Source organism: Zingiber officinale, chromosome 9A (assembly GCF_018446385.1).
Source record: "Zingiber officinale cultivar Zhangliang chromosome 9A, Zo_v1.1, whole genome shotgun sequence".
Lineage (NCBI taxonomy): Eukaryota > Viridiplantae > Streptophyta > Magnoliopsida > Zingiberales > Zingiberaceae > Zingiber > Zingiber officinale.
The window spans coordinates 131,693,292-131,714,689 of NC_056002.1; the positions used below are offsets into that span (position 1 = coordinate 131,693,292).

Genomic DNA, 21,398 nt, shown 5'->3' on the forward strand with positions numbered 1-21,398 from the left:
CTTAGCTCCAGGATCGCTTAGCGCCATCTTCTCCCAGCTCAAAGTCTTCTCCCTGTCAATATACAAATCACCTCGATGTCACCCCTAGCCTGCATGTCATCTCCCCTACTTTCAAATAAGATCAATACCGATACCGAAGTTTTAAAATAAATGGTAAGAAAATTATACCATACCAAAATTTCAGGACATTATAGTTATGAATTTTCTTATGTCAATTTTTTTTTTTTATAGGGTATACAATATATGATTTCGATTTAGTATATTGTACCAAATCAACCCTAGCTATAATAATGTTATAAGTTAATTTAATTAATTTTAATTAAATAAGTAATAAATCAATTTATTATTTTGTCTTTAATACTTGCTATAATAGAATATAATTATTACCAATAAGGTCGTAGCCTTGTGGTTACAGCTGAGGTCCAACAATTAGCACTCATACTACACATTGCCATGGATAAGATATGACGTGACTAAATTTTTTTTAATCTATTAAATTAAAATAAATTTTTTTCTACACTCCTTTATTAAATGCAACAATTATTACTTATTAATTTTTAAAAATTAACACCATAACTTAATTACATCAACACCATTATAGAAGTGATGACAGTAATTAAAAATCAACACTAAATATTAGCTGGTGTTGATTTTTAAAGATCAACCTAGTCTTTAATTGCTATAAACCTATAATAGTATTTTAAGTTAATTTAATTAACATAGTAATAAAAATATTTTAATATAAACAAAATTATTGTTGAAATTTTTAATTAAATTAATATATTTTTTATTTTATTCGAAAATATTACTAATGGTATAATTGCTATAATATACAAAAAAAATCATTTAACTAGCTCTAATGTAATTAAAATTATTTAAATCTAATTATAACTATTATTATAACGGTAGTAATTATTATTTATATTTGCTATAATAAAATGTAATTATTATAAAAGTATGTTAATTAAATTTAAATAATTTTAATTAAATTAATAAAACAATATTTTTTAGAAAACTTTTAATTAAATTGAAACAATTTAACCTATAGGATTCATTTTTTAAAACAATGATTAAAGATACCAATTTTTTTAAAAATATTATTTATTATTTTGTCTGTTCATTTCTTGGCTATAAATAGCAAGAATGTTGATCGATAATTCAAAGTAATATTTAATTTTAGTTACCGTATCAGAATATAGTAAATCTATCTGTATATTTATTGAAGGAAATAAATATAAAGAATTCTAAAAATGGCTTCTTTATTCTAATATAAAAAATTTATTGGAGGAAATTTTAATTAAATTGAAACAATTATTATTCATTTAATAAATACCAATTTTATTTCTGTAAAACAATTTAATATCTGATCTTCAGTTCTTCACTACTTTTTATAATAGAACGTAATTATTATAATAGTATTTTAATTATAAATATTTATATTTTTGGAAAAAAAATATTCTTTGGTTAGAAATTAAATCAAAATACAAAATTTTATTCTAATATTTACCAATTTAATTTCTGTAAAATAATTTATTATTTTTGAAAAGTAAAAAAAATGAATAGATATTTAGCTGGAAACAAAATTCAAAAAAAAAATAATAATAATCATTTATTATTGTATCTGTTCATTTCCTCCATTGCTATATATATAGCAACAATGTCAATCGATAATTGAAAATTCTAAAATGGCTTCTTCTTTCTCCTTCGCCTCCCTCCCCATGGTTCTGCTGCTGCTGCTTCTTCTCCACGGCCAGTCGTCCTCCGCCTACGTCGAGCAGACCTGCAGCGACGCGTCGAAGAGCGACCGGCGGGTGAACTACGACTTCTGCGTCAACCGCCTGTACAAGAGCCCTTGGTCGACGGAGGCAGACACGTGGCGGCTTGCGCAGATCGCCGCCGAGCTCGGGCTGAACACCACGGAGGTCGGGAAGAGCAAGATGGACGAGCGGGTGCCGTCCGAGCGGGACGCGGCCGTGAAGGCGCTCCTCGAGGCTTGCTCGACCAACTACGACGACATGGGGACGGCGTTGGCCAAGGCCGACGACGGCATCCGGGCGAGGGACTACGGCTTGGCGAAGGGGCTGCTGACGCAGGCCATCCGCATGGGGTCGCAGTGCGGGAGCAGCTTCTCCAAAGCCGGAAAGGCGGCGCCGGCGGTCGTCGCTCAGCTCGACAGCGAGGGCGTCAACTTGTCTATCTTGTGTTACGCCATCACCAACTTGCTGAAGTAGCGATCGGTCGTCGGCCGGACGTTGAGCACCGTGACGAATAAAAACGCGACTGTTCAACTTCTGCTTTAATTTCAAAAATCAGAAATATTTGGTACTGAAATGGAAATAAAAAGATAAATATTTGCATTTTACCAAACTATGAGGGGTTTAAATGAAAAGTTACCTCCAATTTAAGAGGGTCTTCATGCCCCTAAAAACTTGTTATGATTGCGCAAGTACACGATTTCGTCGTGAGTAATATATAAGATTTGTCGAATCCACAGGGACTGTTGATTAAGCACTATAGATGTCGCAAACTAAGGGTGCGTTTGGTTTGCACCGTTTTCATTTTCTGGAAAACGCGCGTTTTCTAGAAAACAGAAAATGACTTTTTGTCATTCTCTGTTTTTCTAGAAAACGATAGCCAATTTTTTAGAAAACGCAAACCAAATACCGTTTTTCAGAAAAAACGCGTTTTCCAGAAAATGAAAATGAAAAACACACGTACCAAACACCCCCTAAGTTATCTAGACGGTTGAAAGTTGGCTTTGGCGCTTGCAAACTAACGAGAGTGATCAAAGAGAGAAAAAGAAGGTTGAGACGAAGAGAGAGGAGAAAGAGAATTGATCTTGGAGAGAATGAGCTTTGGGAGATGGATTCTAGGATTTCGGTTTCATTATAATACTAGGAGATATTAAATAGATTGCTTAGTTTCTACCCTCTATGTCCATATTCTTGTGGAAAGTTAAATTGGTCAATATCCCTAAGTATCGAATAGAGACAATTCTTGTGAAATCCTGTAACGGTTAACCCCTGTCACGAGGGCGCCTCGATAGATCACAGGAATGTGTGTCTAGTAAATAACAATAAAGATAAAGATAGAGATTTGGTACGGTTTCCTACTTCCTTATGGAGGAACTGCCTCTCCTTTTAAGAGAATATCCTAGACGTCCGTGAACGGGTTACCCTTGTCACTAGGTCCCCTCGGGTATACGATCTAGAGCACTCTTTCTACGAGAGCAGCAATTCCTAAGGGATTGTTTCTCCTTTTAAGGGAATGTCCTAGACATCCAGAAAGGGTTACCCCTGTCACTAGGGCACTTTGGTCAATACGCTCTAGGGCATCCCCTTTGCGTGATTAACAATCCTCCACATCAATCAACAAAGCATGTAAAGAAATATAAATATGTCGCACACACAATTCATCGAATGAACAAGACATTAACAAGTCATTGAATAGAAATATGGCGAATCTATATAATTCTAGATCTCCATCACATTACAAATACTTCCTAATCCTAGAAGAGGATATCTACTCCATTGTGAGGGAAGAACAACCCCAAAACATAAAGTAAAGCATACTTACAACCCTTGATGTGAGAAGAAGGGGAAGAAGAGATGCTTACCGAGGTTTCCGATGTCTTGGGGATGTCTCCTTGCTCTAGAGATGGACGGACGTCAAGGGATGACGATGGATGAAGCTCTAGGGTTTCCCCCGAAAGGGAAAACTCTTTCCCAATGAGAGAGACGAAGCCCCGAACCAAAGATCTCCACAAGAATAAGGTTCTTGACCCTTTTATACCTACTCCAAGCTGCCTGGGAAAACTAGGATTACAGGGGTCCGGTAAACCAAGTTTTTCACCCATTAAACCAGGTTTTCTCGTGATTCACCCTGAACCAAAGTTGTAGCTCTTGAAATTATCTTCAATCTGATACTTGGATCGAGTCCTGGCTCCAACCGAACTGAAAGTTATGGCGATTCAAAGTTTGGTCTGCAGTCTGGGCAGAGGTCCAGTTGAACCCACGGTTGGGAGGCACGACCGTGCCATTTAGCATGGGCAAACAATGCTCTCTCTCTGTTGGATCTGAAGTAAAGTTATAGATCTTGAAGTCAGCTACGTTTCAGTATAAAGAACAGCCCGAAATTCCAACGGAGCACAAAGTTATGGCCAAATCACGAACGGTCTGCAATCTGCCCAGAATTCAGCACAACCCTGTTTTGGCTTCGTCACACGGCCGTGTGGAATCCACACAGCCTCACACGGCTTCTTCTCGGGTTGAGTCACACGGCCGTGTGGCTCACACGGTCGTGACCCTCTTCTTCTCTGCCGAGGTCTCACGGTCGTGTGGTATTTACCGACGGAAAGTTCATTCTGTCGGTATATTTACCACCTGCGCCCCGTTAAATTAAAAACTCGATGGCTTGTACCCGTTAACCGGAGGTATTTACCAACGGAATTAATAATTCCGTCGGTAATATCCGAAACCCTCTAATCCGGACTAACCCGGATCTTGTCCGGTCGCACGATTTTTCGACTGATTTAACGTATCAGTCGGTAATTATCGACCGAATTGTTAATTCGGTCGGAAGATTCCGACGGAATTAAACTCAGTCGGCAATTTCCGACTGAATTTAATTCCCCGTCAGTAATCCCATCGATTAATTCCGACTGAATTTAATTACCACAACCCTGTTTTGGCTTCGTCACACGGCCGTGTGGAATCCACACAACCTCACACGGCTTCTTCTCGGGTTGAGTCACATGGCCGTGTGGCTCACACGGCCGTAACCCTCTTCTTCTCTGCCGAGGTCTCACGGTCCTGTGGTATTTACCGACGGAAAGTCCATTCCGTCGGTATATTTACCATCTGCGCCCCGTTAAATTAAAAACTCGATGGCTTGTACCCGTTAACCGGAGGTATTTACCGACGGAATTAATAATTCCGTCGGTAATATCCGAAACCCTCTAATCCGGACTAACCCGGATCTTGACCGATCGCACGATTTTTCGACTGATTTAACGTATCAGTCGGTAATTATCGACCGAATTGTTAATTCCGTCGGAAGATTCCGACGGAATTAAACTCAGTCGGCAATTTCCGACTGAATTTAATTCCCCGTCAGTAATCCCATCGATTAATTCCGTCGGTAATATCCGAAACCCTCTAATCCGGACTAACCCGGATCTTGTCCGGTCGCACGATTTTTCGACTGATTTAACGTATCAGTCGGTAATTTCCGACTGAATTTAATTCCCCGTCAGTAATCCCATCGATAATTGCAAGCATTTTTGTAGTGGTGGCCTTCCTCCCCGCTGGATACCAATTGTAAGATCGAAACTAATTTAGATATCTCCACAATGATATGATATTGTCCCCTTTGAGCCTAAGCCCTCATGATTTTGCCCTTGGACTCTACCCCAAAAGGCCTTATACCAATGGAGATATCTTTCTCTTATAAACTCATAATCTTTTTCATATGTTTTCAATGTGGGACTATGTTTACAACATTACAACCACAACACGGACCTCATCACAGGTCCGTACGGACTTGCTAGCTCTCTCCTCCTTCCTCCTTAACTTGCCAGCATTGCGCTGGGTTCAAACCTTAGCATTTCAAACCTTCATATTTAGGGTTTATGCAGCTCAGATTGCAACACAAGGAAAGCTGATTTTGTGGGGAGCTAAGGTTGGAACATCGACTGAATCTTAAATTGTCGAGGAACACATCAATAGAATTCAATATATTGTTCATATAGGTGAATAGCTTGATTCGCAAAGGACAACCATGGAGGTTGGCAACATCAGCTCTTGGAACTCAATCAGTCCTACCGTGGAGCAACTTAGTGGATCTAGACGATTTGTGTACTTCTCTTCAGCAATAACAATAAGACTCCATTTATACTCTTTTCATAGTAAACTTTTTGAAGTCCAGTGTGTCAATGTGCTTGGTTTGGTATTTAATCTCTAATCCCTCTTGGCAAGGAAACTAGGTTCGATCATGAGTTATCATGTTCGGTCGATCGTCTTTAGTTGGTGCATCTGGTGCTATATTTGGGTTGGTAAGACTTTTTGATGTTTAGTTTTAGATACTTAGGCACTATTTTCTTTATAAATGACTTGTTAAACAGAATATTAAGATATATCTCGTAATCAAATGGCAGCATCTTTTGTAGCTAAATTTACACCCATTTAGATGTAGTTTATCAAAGTTCTTGTATATTCTTTATGTTTGCTTTTAAGTTAAACATAAACTAGATGATTCCTCTACATATCTTAATATGCAACCGCATAAGAACTCGAATAAACTTTGTACCTTAGTCAGGGTAGCTTGCAAGTCTTCTATGGACACTCGATCCATTTCAGTCTTATTCTATTACAAATGATGTTTTTACTAGGACAACAATTTGTTATTGTCGATATACACCGTTGGTTGTTGGTTTATATAACATGTGAATGGATTTAGGGAATAAGTAGTGTAAAAGGTAATCCACAATTAGAACATATGACAGTGTACGAGTGTTAGCATGAAAAGATTTGCTCTAAATCTGGTTTCGGCTTATTGTTTTCTCATCAGCTATAAGTCGATTGAGTGGATTAGTGACTCTATGAACAACCCTGTCTTTGTTTTGAGGCATAGAAACCTTGTCAATGCCTCAAATATGGTACTTGATTAGTACCTAGCATTTGTATTTTTCCGTTCGATATATACTACATTGCTTTTTCTTCTTCTTACCATTTTCCACAGGTTATCGGGTTTCATTCTCAGGGCTTCGGTAAACTAGGGTCATGTATGTTTCAATATCTCACTCTTTAGCCTTGCCCGAAACTGATCATTTTCGACTACAAGACAACCCTATCGTGTGTTTCAACATGGGGGGTATTGCTCGGAGGGGCATCGTGATTTATTGGTCCAGTATGACAATGTGTGTCACAAATCTCCGACGGAAGAGTCATATTTGTTGACAAAACTCCTATTTATCAGTTCATCAAGAGTAGAAAATTATATCCTAGGACTAGTCAATGAGGTTATGTGAATTTTATTTTTTTTCATCAAGAGGAGAAAGCTAAGATTGTGTAGTATACACCATGTAATAGACATTTCCATAGGTAAAGAAATGATTCAAAAATAAATAAATAAATTGTATGAAATAAGCTTCATTTAATTTCTACAAGTCATTTATTTATAAATAAATCACTGTATTTTTCATTTTGGAAAAGCCTCTTTTTCGATTAACTACTGTGATATTAAAATAAATTCTTTTTTAATTTAATTTAATAAAAAAATATTATATATAAAATACTATTATATTAAAAAATTATTACTAATTTCAACATGATCAAAATAATCAAAACCATTGTAGCAGCTATTGGGGATGAATAAAATTTATTCCACGGATATCTTGTTGATTAAAGGATAGTAAATTTATTATAATGGAGTAGGAATCAATTTTTTATTAGGAAAAAAGTTTCTCCGTAGTCCATTATAAGCTAAATTCTCTATTTATCTCTCTTCACATAATCTGAAATAAACCGGAAAAGACACCATGGATGAACTTTTTTGCTACAAAAGAACTAAATTAATTCAAAATTTCAATTTGATTTATTTAAAAATTTATTTTTAAAATAAAACATGGATCATTTCAATTAAACCGATTAAGATTTTATTAAAATAATATTTTTAAAATAAAAATCTAAAAAATAATTAATTCGGTTATTGATCAAATTAACTGATAGTTTGATTTTAATAAGATCGATACAATTGGTTAAAAAAACATTATTAATTTAATTTTAAATAGTTCAATTTAGTGGGTTTAATTTCAATTAAATATTTAACCCTAATAGTCATTTGCTCCATATATATTATTTTTAATTAAGTTAAATTGATTTATTTTAATATAGTGTAATAGCTACTCGTAATTGTTAAAATAATATAACAAGAATATTTTCGAGATGAAAAATGGGATGTTTTTTTTATTTTTTTATTTTTTGGTAAAACGAGGACCCTTTTCTCAATTTTGATTGCGCCAACATCTAACCCAAGTTTCAACTTAATCCTTGAATTTATCTTACTTTTTCCAAGTTAACCTTCTCAAATTTGAAGGGAGAAAAATAAATAAGAACAACTCCTTAGTGCTCAAGCTGCGAGCTCATGCCGTCCAAGGCAAAGACGATTCTCATATAACGAGAGTTCGAATATTACGCTGGGCATTTTCTATAGAAATTGAGTGTCAGCCATGAGTCATTATACTTTTTGAATTTACCTGATGGCCAATGTCTGGCGTCAGATCGTCCACCTCTAGAACTAGTAAGTGGAAGGCCATATATTTAAATTATAAAAATATAAAAAAAATTACAAACTCACACTAAATGACCTGACTGGACGATCTAAAACTACCCAAAAAAAAAAAAAACAATCCTAACTCCCTCATATTTTTTTAATTTGTGGAGAGGCAGATTTTTGGTCCAAATGACAGAGCCAACCACATGGGCAACAGCTGGGGGACCTAACTTAGGCCAACAACAAGATGAATAGGATAAAGTCATAGTGGCACACAAGTGAGCAAAAGGTTGAGTAGCAGCTAAAGGAAAAGGTATCACACTCACTGCCTACAAGGAAGTCACAAAAGAAAAGAAAATAAAAGAAAAATATTGAAACAATTATTCACATTATAAAAGCTCCTCTTCATTCTACCATCCCCAAATGTCATTTCCAATGTCATTTTTCTCTTCAGTCTAAAGTTAGCAACACTTACTTTCCATTGTGGTTGGTGTGTTTTTCACAACCTTTTGCCATCATGTTTTCTGAAACAACTTGAGGACCACACACACACACCTAAAGTCTTCTCTTCCTTGGCCTACAAGCTGCTTAATGTGTTTATATAAGTGTGCATGTATGTATGAATGTTTCAAGAGGTAGTAGTAGTCTTACAGAGGGAAATGGAACTCAGCTATGCCTCTTTCTCCAGCATCACCTGCAAGAATGACTGTCGAGAGATCCATGCGACGTGGAACCAGCTGGATCTCGTTGGCCGATCATTGGCACGACGAACTTTGACGCAGAAGCGACAGATTAAGGAGATGTATCGAGCCATGTACGGTCAGGACTTGGTTGAACATCTTCAGGAAACTCACCTGGCCAACTCGACCAATGAGGTTAGATATAGATCCATGACTGTTTTTGAAGTTTTCAGTTGTGCGAGGAAAACTGCATGAATTGTGTGGATGGTGTGTCCAGATGTGCCGTGTGTTGTATCTGTGGATGCTCGAGCCGCATGAACGAGATGCTGTAGTCGCAAAGGATGCACTTGAGGGAAGAGTCTTGGATTACAAGGCCCTCGTTGAGATCTACACTCGGCAAAAAATGAACCATCTCTTCTTCACCAAGCAAGCATATGTAACCAAGTTCAAGAGGCACTTGGACCAGGACATGATTTCTGAGCCATCTAACTCATATCAGAAGGTATATATCTTACTATAAAAAAAAATTAATTTAAATTTTATGAATTTTTGACTTCAACGACAGCGAGGTAAGGACTAAGGATATCCTAAAATTTCCATTGAATTTCTGATCAAGTCCTAGAATTGATGTCTGATACATTTGGGTGGACTAAAGATTGAATGAGATCAATTGATGGTATTATGGCTTCATGACAGCTTTTGCTGGCTCTTGCTGCATCCCAACAGTCACACCAGACCGATGTAAGTCAACACATTGCCAAATGTGATGCTAAGAGGCTATATGAAGCAAGACATTGCAGTAGAGAGGCAAGTGATGAATCTATCATCCTTGAGATTTTTAGTAAGAGAAGCATCCCCCAACTAAGGTTGGCACTCTCTAGCTACAAACAAATCTATGGGCATGAATATTGCAAAGTAAGCTACCGCAAAGAACTATAGCTACTATTTCTCCAAGATTAAATTCTCTGAGCAAGTTCTTCACTTTATGTTTGTGATTGCTGAATAGGCACTGAAGAAAGAAGCAAGTGGAGAATTCAAGAAAGCGCTAAGGGCAGTCATAAAATGCATCTACGATCCTTCTGAGTACTACTCCAAGGTATTTCTATTAAGGTTCTCAGTTCCTTAATTGCTAGCATATAAGATAATTGTGATGGTATACTTCTAAATATTGACTGCGCCAGATGATTAACAAAAGTATAAACATGGGAGCCACTGATAAAAGAGTTCTGACCAGAGTTATGATAGGAAGCACCTCTGCAGGCATGAAAGAGGTGAGATCGTCCTTTGAGAGGAGATATGGAAGGAAGCTACAGGATGCCATTTGTGAGAGCCTTTCTGATGGGGATTACAGAGACTTTATTCTGGCCTTGACCAATATCCCTAGCTCTTCTTCTTTCTGAACTAATGGAGACTTTTGCAGAGTGTAGCAGAGGTTAATGAGAAGTCCACTTTGTTTGTGATCTGTACAGAAGCAGAATGTAAACTTCAGAGAACAATTTTCTAGATGTATCTTGTGTCAGTATTGGAGAATAACAAATAGTTGTTACTCAAATAATGCAACTGTAAAGTAGGTTCATCCGGACACAACATATTTAGTAATGAGTTTGTTTCCTAACATTAATGAGCAAACGAAAGAAGTTAGAGAAGGAAAGCACAAAAGACAGTTTACTATTATCCATCCACAGATTAAAGAGTGAATACCATTTTAGTACTTTGACTTAATCCCTAAGAGATTCATCTGCTCATTTCCAATTGTTAGGAGGCATGTCTTACATTATTGTGATTTAGTGTAGTGACCAAGCCCTCTGGTTCCATATCAAGAAAAGAGCTTCTCTAGCTTCACTTTTTCTTTCTTAACCTCATTCTTCCCTATTTTATTCTCAGCCATCCAAAATTTGCAGTCTCTTGTCCTTTCATGTTTCTAGAATTGCTACTGAAAACTGACAGAGTGTTACAGAATTTTAAAAGGTTACAGCTATTCATTATCAAATATGTAATATCATGTGGAGGCAACTGACAGAATTCAAGAAGTGTTCAATCATTTCATCCATGTGGCAGCATTTCCCTCTCCCTTTTTGTTTATCTCTGCCACATTTTGAATACTAAATAAGAGAAAGAACTATAGCAATTAAGAAGTGCCTAATTATTTTGAATACTAAATAAGAGAAAGAACTATAGCAATTAAGAAGTGCCTAATTTCATCCATATGGAAGCATTTTAATGCCAGCAGGTCCACAAGAAAATGCCTTTTAAAAATAAATTTGCCAACCTGATGCTCAGATCAGAAACAAGGATTTGACAGTGAATTGCATGATGGAGTTTACTTTCAATAGATAATTATATACTAAGAAAAACTATAATAATAAATTAACATTTTCATTTGATTTCAAAAGACTAGAAAAGAACCAAAATACTTGAGCCGCCAAAAATTTCTCGAGTTTCTTACATAGGAAAAAGCTCTACATAAATCCACAAACAAAAACATCAAAAAGAGACAAAATTGTTCCTATTTTCTTCTTAATTTACAATTTTCATATAATTGATCATGGATTGTATTCGATCAGATGAACATGTTAAAGCACCCTAAAGAATTTTAGATGAATTGGCATGAGTACTACACATTCTTTGCACAATAGTGTCTGACAACAGCAGCCCTGTTAGTAATAAACATTTGTACTCAAAGATATTATTAATTGATAGATCAATTACATGTTGCTATCATGGATGTCATATCAGCAAAACAACTTTCCAAGTCATTCAAACTTATAGACATACACTTGCCTATCAACTAACAGTCATTATTGCCCAATTCTCCATTCCAAGTTCTCGAGTAATATATTTATTCTTTAAACTGACAATAGATTTAACTAACAGCTTCTACCAGCCTCGAGTCCCAGACATACACCATCTACTTCTGGGAAACATGTCACAAGAACCATTCTGCCTTTTTGAAGTTAAGTTCCAATGTTCCAAACATTTTCAAGTTATTAAAAATCTTTTACTAAAACTGAAAGCACCATCACAGAGCTAGGTTGGGGGCGGTCACTGGACAGCCAGAGCAGGGTCAGAGCTGGTCGCAAGTGGCTCAGACAGGGTTAAGCAAGTCAATTCGAATCATGAATGGCCCAAGCAGGATTATGCTAAGTTAAGAATGGTGGTGAGCATCTCAGGCAGGGTCAAACTGGGTTGGGCTGGGTCGCAAGCGATCCTATTTATGTCTTTACATAGAGTTTGCATAAACATTGGTCTGGTATTTGGCACACGGAGCTAAGTTAGGTTTGGTCTCCTAAGTATTAAATTAAGTAGTTTATCCATTAGCTTCCTACGTGCATGTCCATTTGATCATATCACAGATCCAAACACAAACCAGATACGCAGCCCTATATAAAATACCATAATCCTCTAACACACATCCCACACAAACCCTGCATCATATATGGAACTCTAACTGTACACCACTAAAACATTCATTCAAATCTAACACCAACTGATCATTTTATACTTTGCAACTTCAAACTATACATAGACGTGAAGCCGCATGCTTCTACCAAGCACTCACTCATTAAAGAATCAATTCCATTACGCAAACTCCTGCTTTAATATTCATAAACATTCTATTCTAAATATTCATACACATGTAAAGAACAATCACTCTGCTGTCTCCACGTGATCAACTGTGAAGAATACCTACACGGTAAAATTATCCCAATCAAACTATTTGCTTTACACTAAGCAAATCAGTGGCTCTAGTCAATCTGTGTTCTCCAGGTTGAAATCCTCACATGAAGGCACCACTGCAAGCCCTTGCATCACTCTTCACTATATCAACACATGCCTTGTGTTCATAAGTCACTTTCCATCCAAATAAACCACTAGTAAGCCCCCACTAATTGCTTTAGCTTAAATGCTAAACGAGTTTAATGGCGTCTCTACTTATATATACTCTTGGCATCATGTATGTTGGGCTACATATCTGAGAATGGGGTTTGTTGAGGTAATAACGACCTTGAAGCTTTATGCATTCATGGTGCTGCTTCAATTTGGGTACTCAGGGATGTTTGTGATCTCGGTTGCATCCATCAAGAGCGGAATGAACCACTTTGTGTTGGTGGTGTACAGGAATGTCATTGCTGCCATTGTAATTGCACCCTTCGCACTCTACTTTGAGAGGTTCCATTCTCTCCATCCTGTGATTGATGAACAAATCCATGCATTCTTATGAATTGTTTCTCTTCTCTGGTTTTTTGACCTGCAGGAAAGTGAGACCCAAGATGACACTCACCACAGTCATCAAAATAGCAGCACTTGCCCTTCTCGAGTACGTGATCTTAAAATTCTAGCTGTGATTGATAGGGTTTACTGATCATGATCTTCAACAACAGGCCTGTGCTTGATCAAAACTTGTACTACATGGGTGCGAACTTGACCTCTGCAAGCTTTGCCTCTGCCTTGTACAACATGATCCCAGCGATGACCTTCATCATGGCCATTATTCTGAGGTAATACATAATGATATCAAGTTACTAATCTCGCTTATACCAAGACTAAAACTTGCTAATCTTCGGTTTTACACCAATGCTAGAGTTGAGAAGCTAACCATCAAAAGCCGGCGTAGCCAAGCCAAGATCGCTGGATCAGTGGTGACTGTAATTGGAGCATTGCTTATGATACTGTACAAGGGTCCAGTAGTTGAATTTTTCTGGTCCAAAGGGAGAAGCTACCATGGCGCATCAAGCAGCCAAAGCAGCAATTGGCTCACAGGGACCTTGTTTCTTCTGGCAAGTTGCTTGTGTTGGTCAGGCTTCTACGTACTACAAGTAATCACTCTGCCCAAAATTTGAGCTTAATCTAAATCTATTTCCTTCAGCAAAGCCTAAAGAAATTTTTGATATTTGCAGTCAAATACACTAGAATCATACTCTGCAGAGCTCTCATTGGCCACCTTGATATGTCTTATGGGTGCCATGATGAGCTCAGTTGTTACTTTGGCTGTGGAAGGTGCCAACGCAAAGCCTTGGAGTATTGGCTGGGACATGCGACTTGCCACTGCTGTCTACTCGGTTAGATCAAGTTTGATCAATTAACTACATATATTTTAAGAAATAAAAGGAAAAAAAAACTAATGTTAGTTCCCATCCTATCATGCTTCAGGGGGTGATCTGCTCGGGGATTACCTACTATGTGCAGGGCATAGTGATGAAGGAGAGAGGCCCAGTGTTTGTCACTGCTTTCAACCCCATATGCATGATAATTACTGCTATATTAGGATCCATCATTTTAGCGGAGCAGATAACTCTAGGGAGGTTAGTAAATACAATGATCTATAACATAGTTTAGATTGAGATGCTGATACCTTTACTTTCTCTTGAAAAATTGCAGTGTCATTGGTGCAGTAATCATAGTGATTGGCCTCTATGCTCTCATCTGGGGCAAGAGCAAAGACCAAGCTAGTAAATCTTTAGATACAAGTGCAAGTCTTCAGCTTCCAGTTGCTGCAACAGATTCCAGGAAGCTTGAATCAAACAGTCACCATAGTAAATAGTTCAGTAGACATAAGAGCAAGAAAGAATAATCCTCAGTCCTAATTAATATAGTAGTAATTAGGCACAAGTTTTTTTCATCCCAATAATTAGTTAATAGCAGGCACTTGTAATCATTAGTCTTTTGTTGAGTCTTAGATAATCACTGGTGTGTGATTGATTAAGAGTGTGATGATTTTCCAAAAGTTGGCTGAGTATGAATTTTAGATAAGAAGTGATGTGATTTACTGAAAGGAAACACAAATCTAGTTTGGTAATGTACCTAGATTATAAGAAGGGAAAAAAGGATTGCATAATAAACTGTCACCATCAAAATGAAGAACGACAGATTACGTCAGTCAACTAGCATTACTACATAAAGTAATTTCTTTTTCCTAGTGTCACTGTGAATGTTCAACCAAAGGTCACAACTTAAATTTTTGGTGCTTCTAACAGAAAAATTCCTGTCAGTCTGAAATTAAACATGTCAGATTCCAGTCGCCAATGAATCTTTAAAGAATAGTAGCTTTGAAACTGGGCAGATTATGAAAACTTCCAGTTGTGAGCATAAAAAAACATAACTAGACAGAATTATGAGTTGAAGCATTAACAGGTAGATAGTGATTATGAGGAACGAAAAATTGGGCAGTCCTCAATTATCAGAATTGAAAGAAAAAAATTCAATTTGGAGTTTAGATGACAAAGTCAAGAAGAGTCAAGAGAGGAGAAACACTTCGGAGATAATATTGTGGATGCAACCATCATTAAAAAAATAAAGGAATGACAAGATTAGAAGTCACTGTAACAGAAAAAAATGCAATTGATATGTAACATCTACATCCAATTTAATACTTGAATGAATATTAACAGAAGCGATGCGGAAACCAGAAAGTCAATACCTGAGCTTTACTTAGTACAACAATAGGCTTTTAAAGAACAATCTTGATATGGAATTCACTCACTATTTAGAAGTGGATCAATGCAATTTTAAATTGGGCGGCATAACATATTCATACTGCATGTGCTATTACCAACTGAATATCAAATGATTCAATCTCTATTCTAATCAGTCAAAAGCAGTGTGACAAGCAGATTATCCATCAAATAACCAGATGCTCTGGATTGTGCATGCTACTGAGCAATTGATATGGAAGTTGATTGATATTACAAACTTAGATACAAACTCACACAGATCAATTTCAGAGTAGTCAGAAAGAAATAGCTAAGGTATTACAAGAACAGTGGAGGATATAAATCTGAAGCATGAGATAGAATAAATTACTTTTGTAGGCAAAGACAACAAAAACATTGTGTACCGAAAACCTTATCGAGTGAAGACTCGACTCAAAGGAACAGGTTGCTAGCCAATTATTGTAATGTAGGCTTCAACAAGGTGTGGATGCCTGGAGCAGCCACTACTTCCCCTGCATTGGCCAACTATAGCTTCTCGATTTACCTCCTCACATATGGTCGTAGGGCAGACCTTGTGGGGCCACTGGGTGGTGGATTCCACCTTTTGCTACATTGGAGCAGCCACTACTACCAGTCTACCATGCAACAATGAAAGAGTTTTCATGCAAAAGATTTAATTTCCCAGAATTTTATGGTTCACAAGGGAATTGACATCAGGAATCTTGCTTATTCCGAGATGGATGGAACAAAATTGTGCTAATGCACTTGCAATGTATTAGCGAAATATTAGTCACAAAACGAGGAAAGACAAAAACACCAGCACGAATGGCAGAAGAAAGAGCCTATTTTTCCTACTTACCGAGACAAATTGTGTAATCGTAATTAGGGGTTGCTTCAAAAAAAAATGAAATTTAGGAATTTCTGCCTAAAATCTAAACAAGTCGATCAAAAATTAAACTCGAGGGAGGATAGGATAACATCGAAAGAGACTTGGTACCAGTTCTCGGAAGGTCGATGTCGCCGCTCAATTCAGATCTCGCTGGCGTCCTTCTTTTGTTTGGGATATCCGGCCGCCGGAACTCCAGCGGGGCGGAGACTTCAGGCTGTGAGTAAGTCGTGGAGATCGAGCAAGATTTCCATTGCGGTCGACAGCCGGCGCGCCGTGGTCGCACTTCGCCGCCGAGTCCGTGCCGTTTAATTGACTCAGGCCATCTATTTGAAAGGAAATGGGATTTTAAAAAATTAATATTTTTTTATTTTTAATTCAAATAACATTTAGACTATATGTTCGTAGTGCAGATCCTCTGTCCCCATTTTTATCTGTCTCTGTGTCTCATCGTTGATTGAACGAATCAGGTTAAATCTTAAAGTATCATGGCATCTTTAAAATATGTACAGTATCCTCATGATGAAATATGGGGACAAAGAGAAATGAGGACAGAGGATCTAAACTGATATGTTCGATAATTGATGGGTATAATATAATCTAAGTTGTAATGTAATCAAATTTGTAATAAAAATTTAATCAATTTGTAATGTAATTAAATTTATAATAAAAATTTGTAATCAAATAATAAGTGCTCAGAATTAGATATCTGAATTAAAAAAAAATATCACTAAAAATTAATATTTTATCAAAAAAATTTAACAATAACATTTATTTTAAAACTATTAATATTAATGATAACTTATTTTAAGATAAAATTACCAACTCATGTTATATTATTTTTGATATTTTAAAAAATTTTATGGCAAATATATATAATTTTTATTGGACTAAAATGAAAAGAGTATCACCTAAAAAATATCAAAGAGTCTTTCTTCCTAAATTTTCATTTTTTTTTAATACTATCAAATACTTTTGTAGCAAATTTGACCAAACTATCACAATGTCATGCAATGTTGACCAAAACTTAGTCTAATAATTTTGACTAAATTAAAATATTTTTTTACCAATATGGTAAGTTTGAGTAGCATTAAAGCAATTTTAACTCGTATTGAAGTAATTTTGACTAACTTTTAATAATTTTGATGAGTGAATGATATTAAGTTTATTATACATAATTTTATCCTGAATTATAAAAAATTATTTTCTCGACTTGAATCTATAATCATAACGTTATATGACAACAATTATATTATAGTAAGATTAAAGAAAGTACTTGTAAATAAAAAAAAAAATAGAATGAGATATTCCTTTTAATAATCTTTCCACGCGATAATGAAAATAAGAAGCATCTTTTTGAAGTTTTGCTATAAAAAAAATATGTTGATGGCCTTTGGCGATGACCATTCAAAAAAGTGCCCTTAGACCTCTCCATCTGTCTGCTCATAGAGCATTCTCCTCAATGTCCTTTTCCTCCTTTCAGAACTCTTTCTGCTGGGCATGCACCTTCATGTACCCTTTCCTCTGTTATTTAGCCATTATCATCTCTCCTTGCCACTTCACGTCTTCTTTTTGACTCGATTTGCAAAGAATCTAACTCTCAAATCATTCGCCTCCGTTTTTGCGTTTTCACAACGGGAAATAGAGTTGTAAACGAGTTATGTCGAGTCAAACTGTGTGTTATTCGAGTTTATTTGATAAGATAATTGATGCGGTGATAAAAGAGATTCACTAAGTAGGATCAAAGGAAGAAGATAACAGTCGATGTGGAGGTCAAAGTCAAGAAAGTCAAAATCAAAGACCAACGGGCTCACTAAATGGTAGCCGAGAGGAGCCCTATAGTAAGAGTCTATCGGGCATGAGTCGTCCGACCGACAATGGGATGAGTCAAGCGAAGGCGCGTATAGATGATCAGATCGCTATTTCGATCGGGCATAAGTTGCTCGACTGATAATGGGATGAGTCAAGCGAAGGCACGTGTAGATGACCGGATCGCTATTTCGGTCGGGCATGAACATACTATCTAGACTCGTCGTCACAGGAAAGAGCAACCGAACAGAGGAATACTCGGTCGAGTAGAGGAGTACTCGGTCGAGCAGCTATCCCTCTCAACCGATCGGCAGGAACGTTAACGTGTATGTGGATATACTTTTGGGAGAAGATATCGCCGACACGTGGCATGGTCTATAGGCAGATCGTACGACGAACAAATCGGAGAACGTGCCCATGATCAATTGGAGAACGTGTCTATGACCACGTGTCCAGGACCAATTGAGGAACGTGTCCGCAACCAATGGGAGAACGTGTCCATTGCTCGAAAAGCGCGCATGTCACCCACCAAGATATTATATAAAGGCAGTCCGGTCCGTACACCGGCACAGGTAAGTGTAATTCATTTTTGACAATTGTGTTAATGTTGTTCCATCTTCTTCTTCGTGTCGGTGACTGACTTGAATATCGGAGGGTCAACGCCGAGAACCCCTTCCCTGGTCCGGCACTGACATTTCTCGTGCTTACAGATTGGAGCATGGTCTACATCTAGTCAACATAACAGTCACATCCCCAGCTTTCCATCTCCATGATTTTTGAACAGGATCAATAATTATCAAGTTAAACCGAGCCCCAATTGAATCAAACCATTAAAATAGGTGTTTAAATTTGACTTGGTTCATTTTAGACATTATCGAACATTTAATTCTTACTTGTTTTTTTGAAAGTTTTAAACTTATTTGTTTGGTTAGTAAGCTTGATATTACACTTATTTGTTTGTTTTAAGAGATTTTTTTATTATTTATTTATAAGTTTTTACTAATATAGTTCACAAACTCTCACAAACTTATTTGTTTAATTGACCTTTTGTACAACATAAACAAGTTTATAACAAGTTGAATAACAAGTTTAATCACAAACGTTTGATTCATTTTAGGAACCAATTTGTACTCTCGGATGAGAAGGTTGGACAACAGTCAACTGCCCATTTGATTTGTCCCTTCAGACTCTTGTGTGGGGCAACAAATATAAGCAAGTTCTTATCAACTTTGTTCATGGCAAACTTATCCAAGTTTATTTGTTTAATGGACAGTGTGTACATTGAACGAACATAAATAATATCAAATTTGCTCATGAACATTTAGTTCGTATGAGATTCCAACTCTCCCTTCCTTTTTAGCAATATATCTGTCCACACACACAAACATATAGTTTAGCAGCTAGAAGAGTTTCACTTATTTACTTGAAGGTGTATGTTGTGTCACACAATTGTTCTTAGTTTGTTCCTCTTCCCCTCGTCTTTACAAAGATTTGGACCCTGTAGATTCACACTCGTATCTAGGGGTGTAAACGAATCGAATCGAGCCGAATATGCTGAAAAACTTAAGGCTCGAAATAGGTATATTCGAGTTCGAGCTCGATTCGAAGTTCGAAAAAATTAAAATGTTTGATTCGAGTTCGGTTCGAATTAGGATTCAGGTTCGAGTTCGGCTCGAAATATTCGAACATATTCGCGAACTATTCGAATTATTACTCGAAAATAAGTTCGAAAGGCTCGAAATTTATTTATTTAATATATATTTAACTTATATTAATAAATATTAAGGCTCGTGAGTGGCTCGCGAGTGGCTCGAACAATATAATTTGGGCTCGAGTTCGGCTCGAAAAAAAGTTCGAACATGTTCGAGTTCGGCTCGAATTCGATAAATTCGAATACGAATCGAACGAGCCGGCTCGAAAAGCTCGCGAGCCGGCTCGATTCATTTGCAGCCCTACTCGTATCGATAGTAGATTACTGAATACTGTGAATTCTCTCTTGAATCACCCTTAAAGGAATCTAATGGGAATCTTATTCCTATCATTTAGGTGTTGTTCGGTTTACCGAAATTTTTTTTTTGTTGTTTATCCTTTTGGCCATGTGAGGCTAAAGTTGGAGATATGTGCGGGATGGCAAAAGTATCTCTTTAGAGTTCACTTTATGCGAACAAATATTAAAGAATGGCTATAAGTCGTCATTCTAAAACATGAACATGGAAATCTTTGCGTTAGACACCACCTTAGACAACGAAACAACATCGTCGAGTTGAAGAAATCGCTTCAAATCTTTGCCTTTGAAACAACACCGTCAAGTCTCCACCAAGTTCTATTTGGTCATTGATTCAACGGTAAAGAGGGGCCCACCTGACACAGGTCACTGTCAAGATGAAGGTCAAAGTTAAGTTGATCAACGTCAAAGTGTCAAAAGGCTGGCCTACAATGGCCGAGTGGAGGACCTTATTATGGTCGGTAAGGTAATCAGTATCCAATCGACAACAGACTTGTCCGAGTTGACCACCCGTCCATCTCGGAATAATATGATAAGACAGTCAAACACTTAGTGTGGAACGACAAGACGTTGAGGAGACCGAAGAACTTGTCCGATCGGGAGGGATATGCTACTACGCCCAATTACCGCAAGGAAGAGCAACTAAGGTCGACAGAGCGGAAGAGTCTCGACCGATCGGTTACCCTGCTCAGCCAAGCAGCGGGATCATTGTTATATCTCTCGACATCCTTGTGGGAGATAGTGTCGCTGACACGAGACATGATCAATAGGTAGATCGTACGACGGAAGTTTCTACTGTCTTGTCAGGGATATGCATGGTCTGTTAAGGTATGATGTCAGAGGCACTTTCCTGATAGGTCCTTTCACAGGACACATTGGAGAACATGTCCATGCATTGAGAAGTGTGCACGTCGCCCACCAGGGCTCTATATAAAAGGGAGTCCAAGCACCGACAGAGGTACGCGCTATTTACTGTTTGCGCTTGCGTTACTATTGCTCCGCTTTCCTCTACAGTTCCTGTGATTGACTTGAGCGACGGAGTGCCAATGTCAGAGACATCTTCCCTTGCTCGGCATTGACATTACTTGTTTTACAGAGCAGGACGCGGTCTACAGTCAATTAGTACAACAGCCACATCCCCAACTTTACACCTCCCAGTATTCGGACATGATCAATCACTTTGCGATAGGTCTTATTTATACCTTAATATAGCATAATCACATTTTTACTATAATATTAATAATTTTTTTGAAAAGGGGAAAAATTTGCATCCTACAAATAAATAACACGAAGTACAATTGAGTCTACTTTAGACG

The 21,398-nt window shown here is 37.2% G+C and overlaps 2 protein-coding genes and 1 long non-coding RNA gene across 4 annotated transcripts; 2 read left to right on the forward strand and 1 right to left on the reverse strand.

Annotated features, from left to right (window-relative positions):
* The first annotated feature begins 1,685 nt into the window (after positions 1-1,685).
* LOC122019595 (pectinesterase inhibitor 8-like) lies at positions 1,686-2,231 on the forward strand. Its single transcript, XM_042577049.1, has one exon. The coding sequence runs from the start codon at positions 1,686-1,688 to the stop codon at positions 2,229-2,231; it is 546 nt and encodes a 181-aa protein (XP_042432983.1).
* Positions 2,232-8,654: 6,423 nt separating this feature from the next.
* On the reverse strand, positions 8,655-16,586 carry LOC122020885. Of its 2 annotated transcripts, XR_006122362.1 has the most exons (4): positions 16,380-16,586; positions 14,305-14,443; positions 8,923-10,412; positions 8,655-8,855 (listed from the first exon to the last, which is right to left on the reverse strand). It is a non-coding gene; the product is annotated as an uncharacterized LOC122020885 (long non-coding RNA). The 2 variants fall into 2 exon arrangements; XR_006122361.1 differs by having other exon boundaries at positions 8,655-10,412.
* LOC122020884 (WAT1-related protein At1g21890-like) lies at positions 12,931-14,717 on the forward strand. The gene is made up of 7 exons (XM_042578920.1): positions 12,931-13,121; positions 13,207-13,269; positions 13,334-13,450; positions 13,534-13,768; positions 13,850-14,011; positions 14,103-14,254; positions 14,331-14,717. The coding sequence occupies exons 1-7, from the start codon at positions 12,931-12,933 to the stop codon at positions 14,491-14,493; spliced, it is 1,083 nt and encodes a 360-aa protein (XP_042434854.1). The 3' UTR covers positions 14,494-14,717.
* Positions 16,587-21,398: the final 4,812 nt, after the last annotated feature.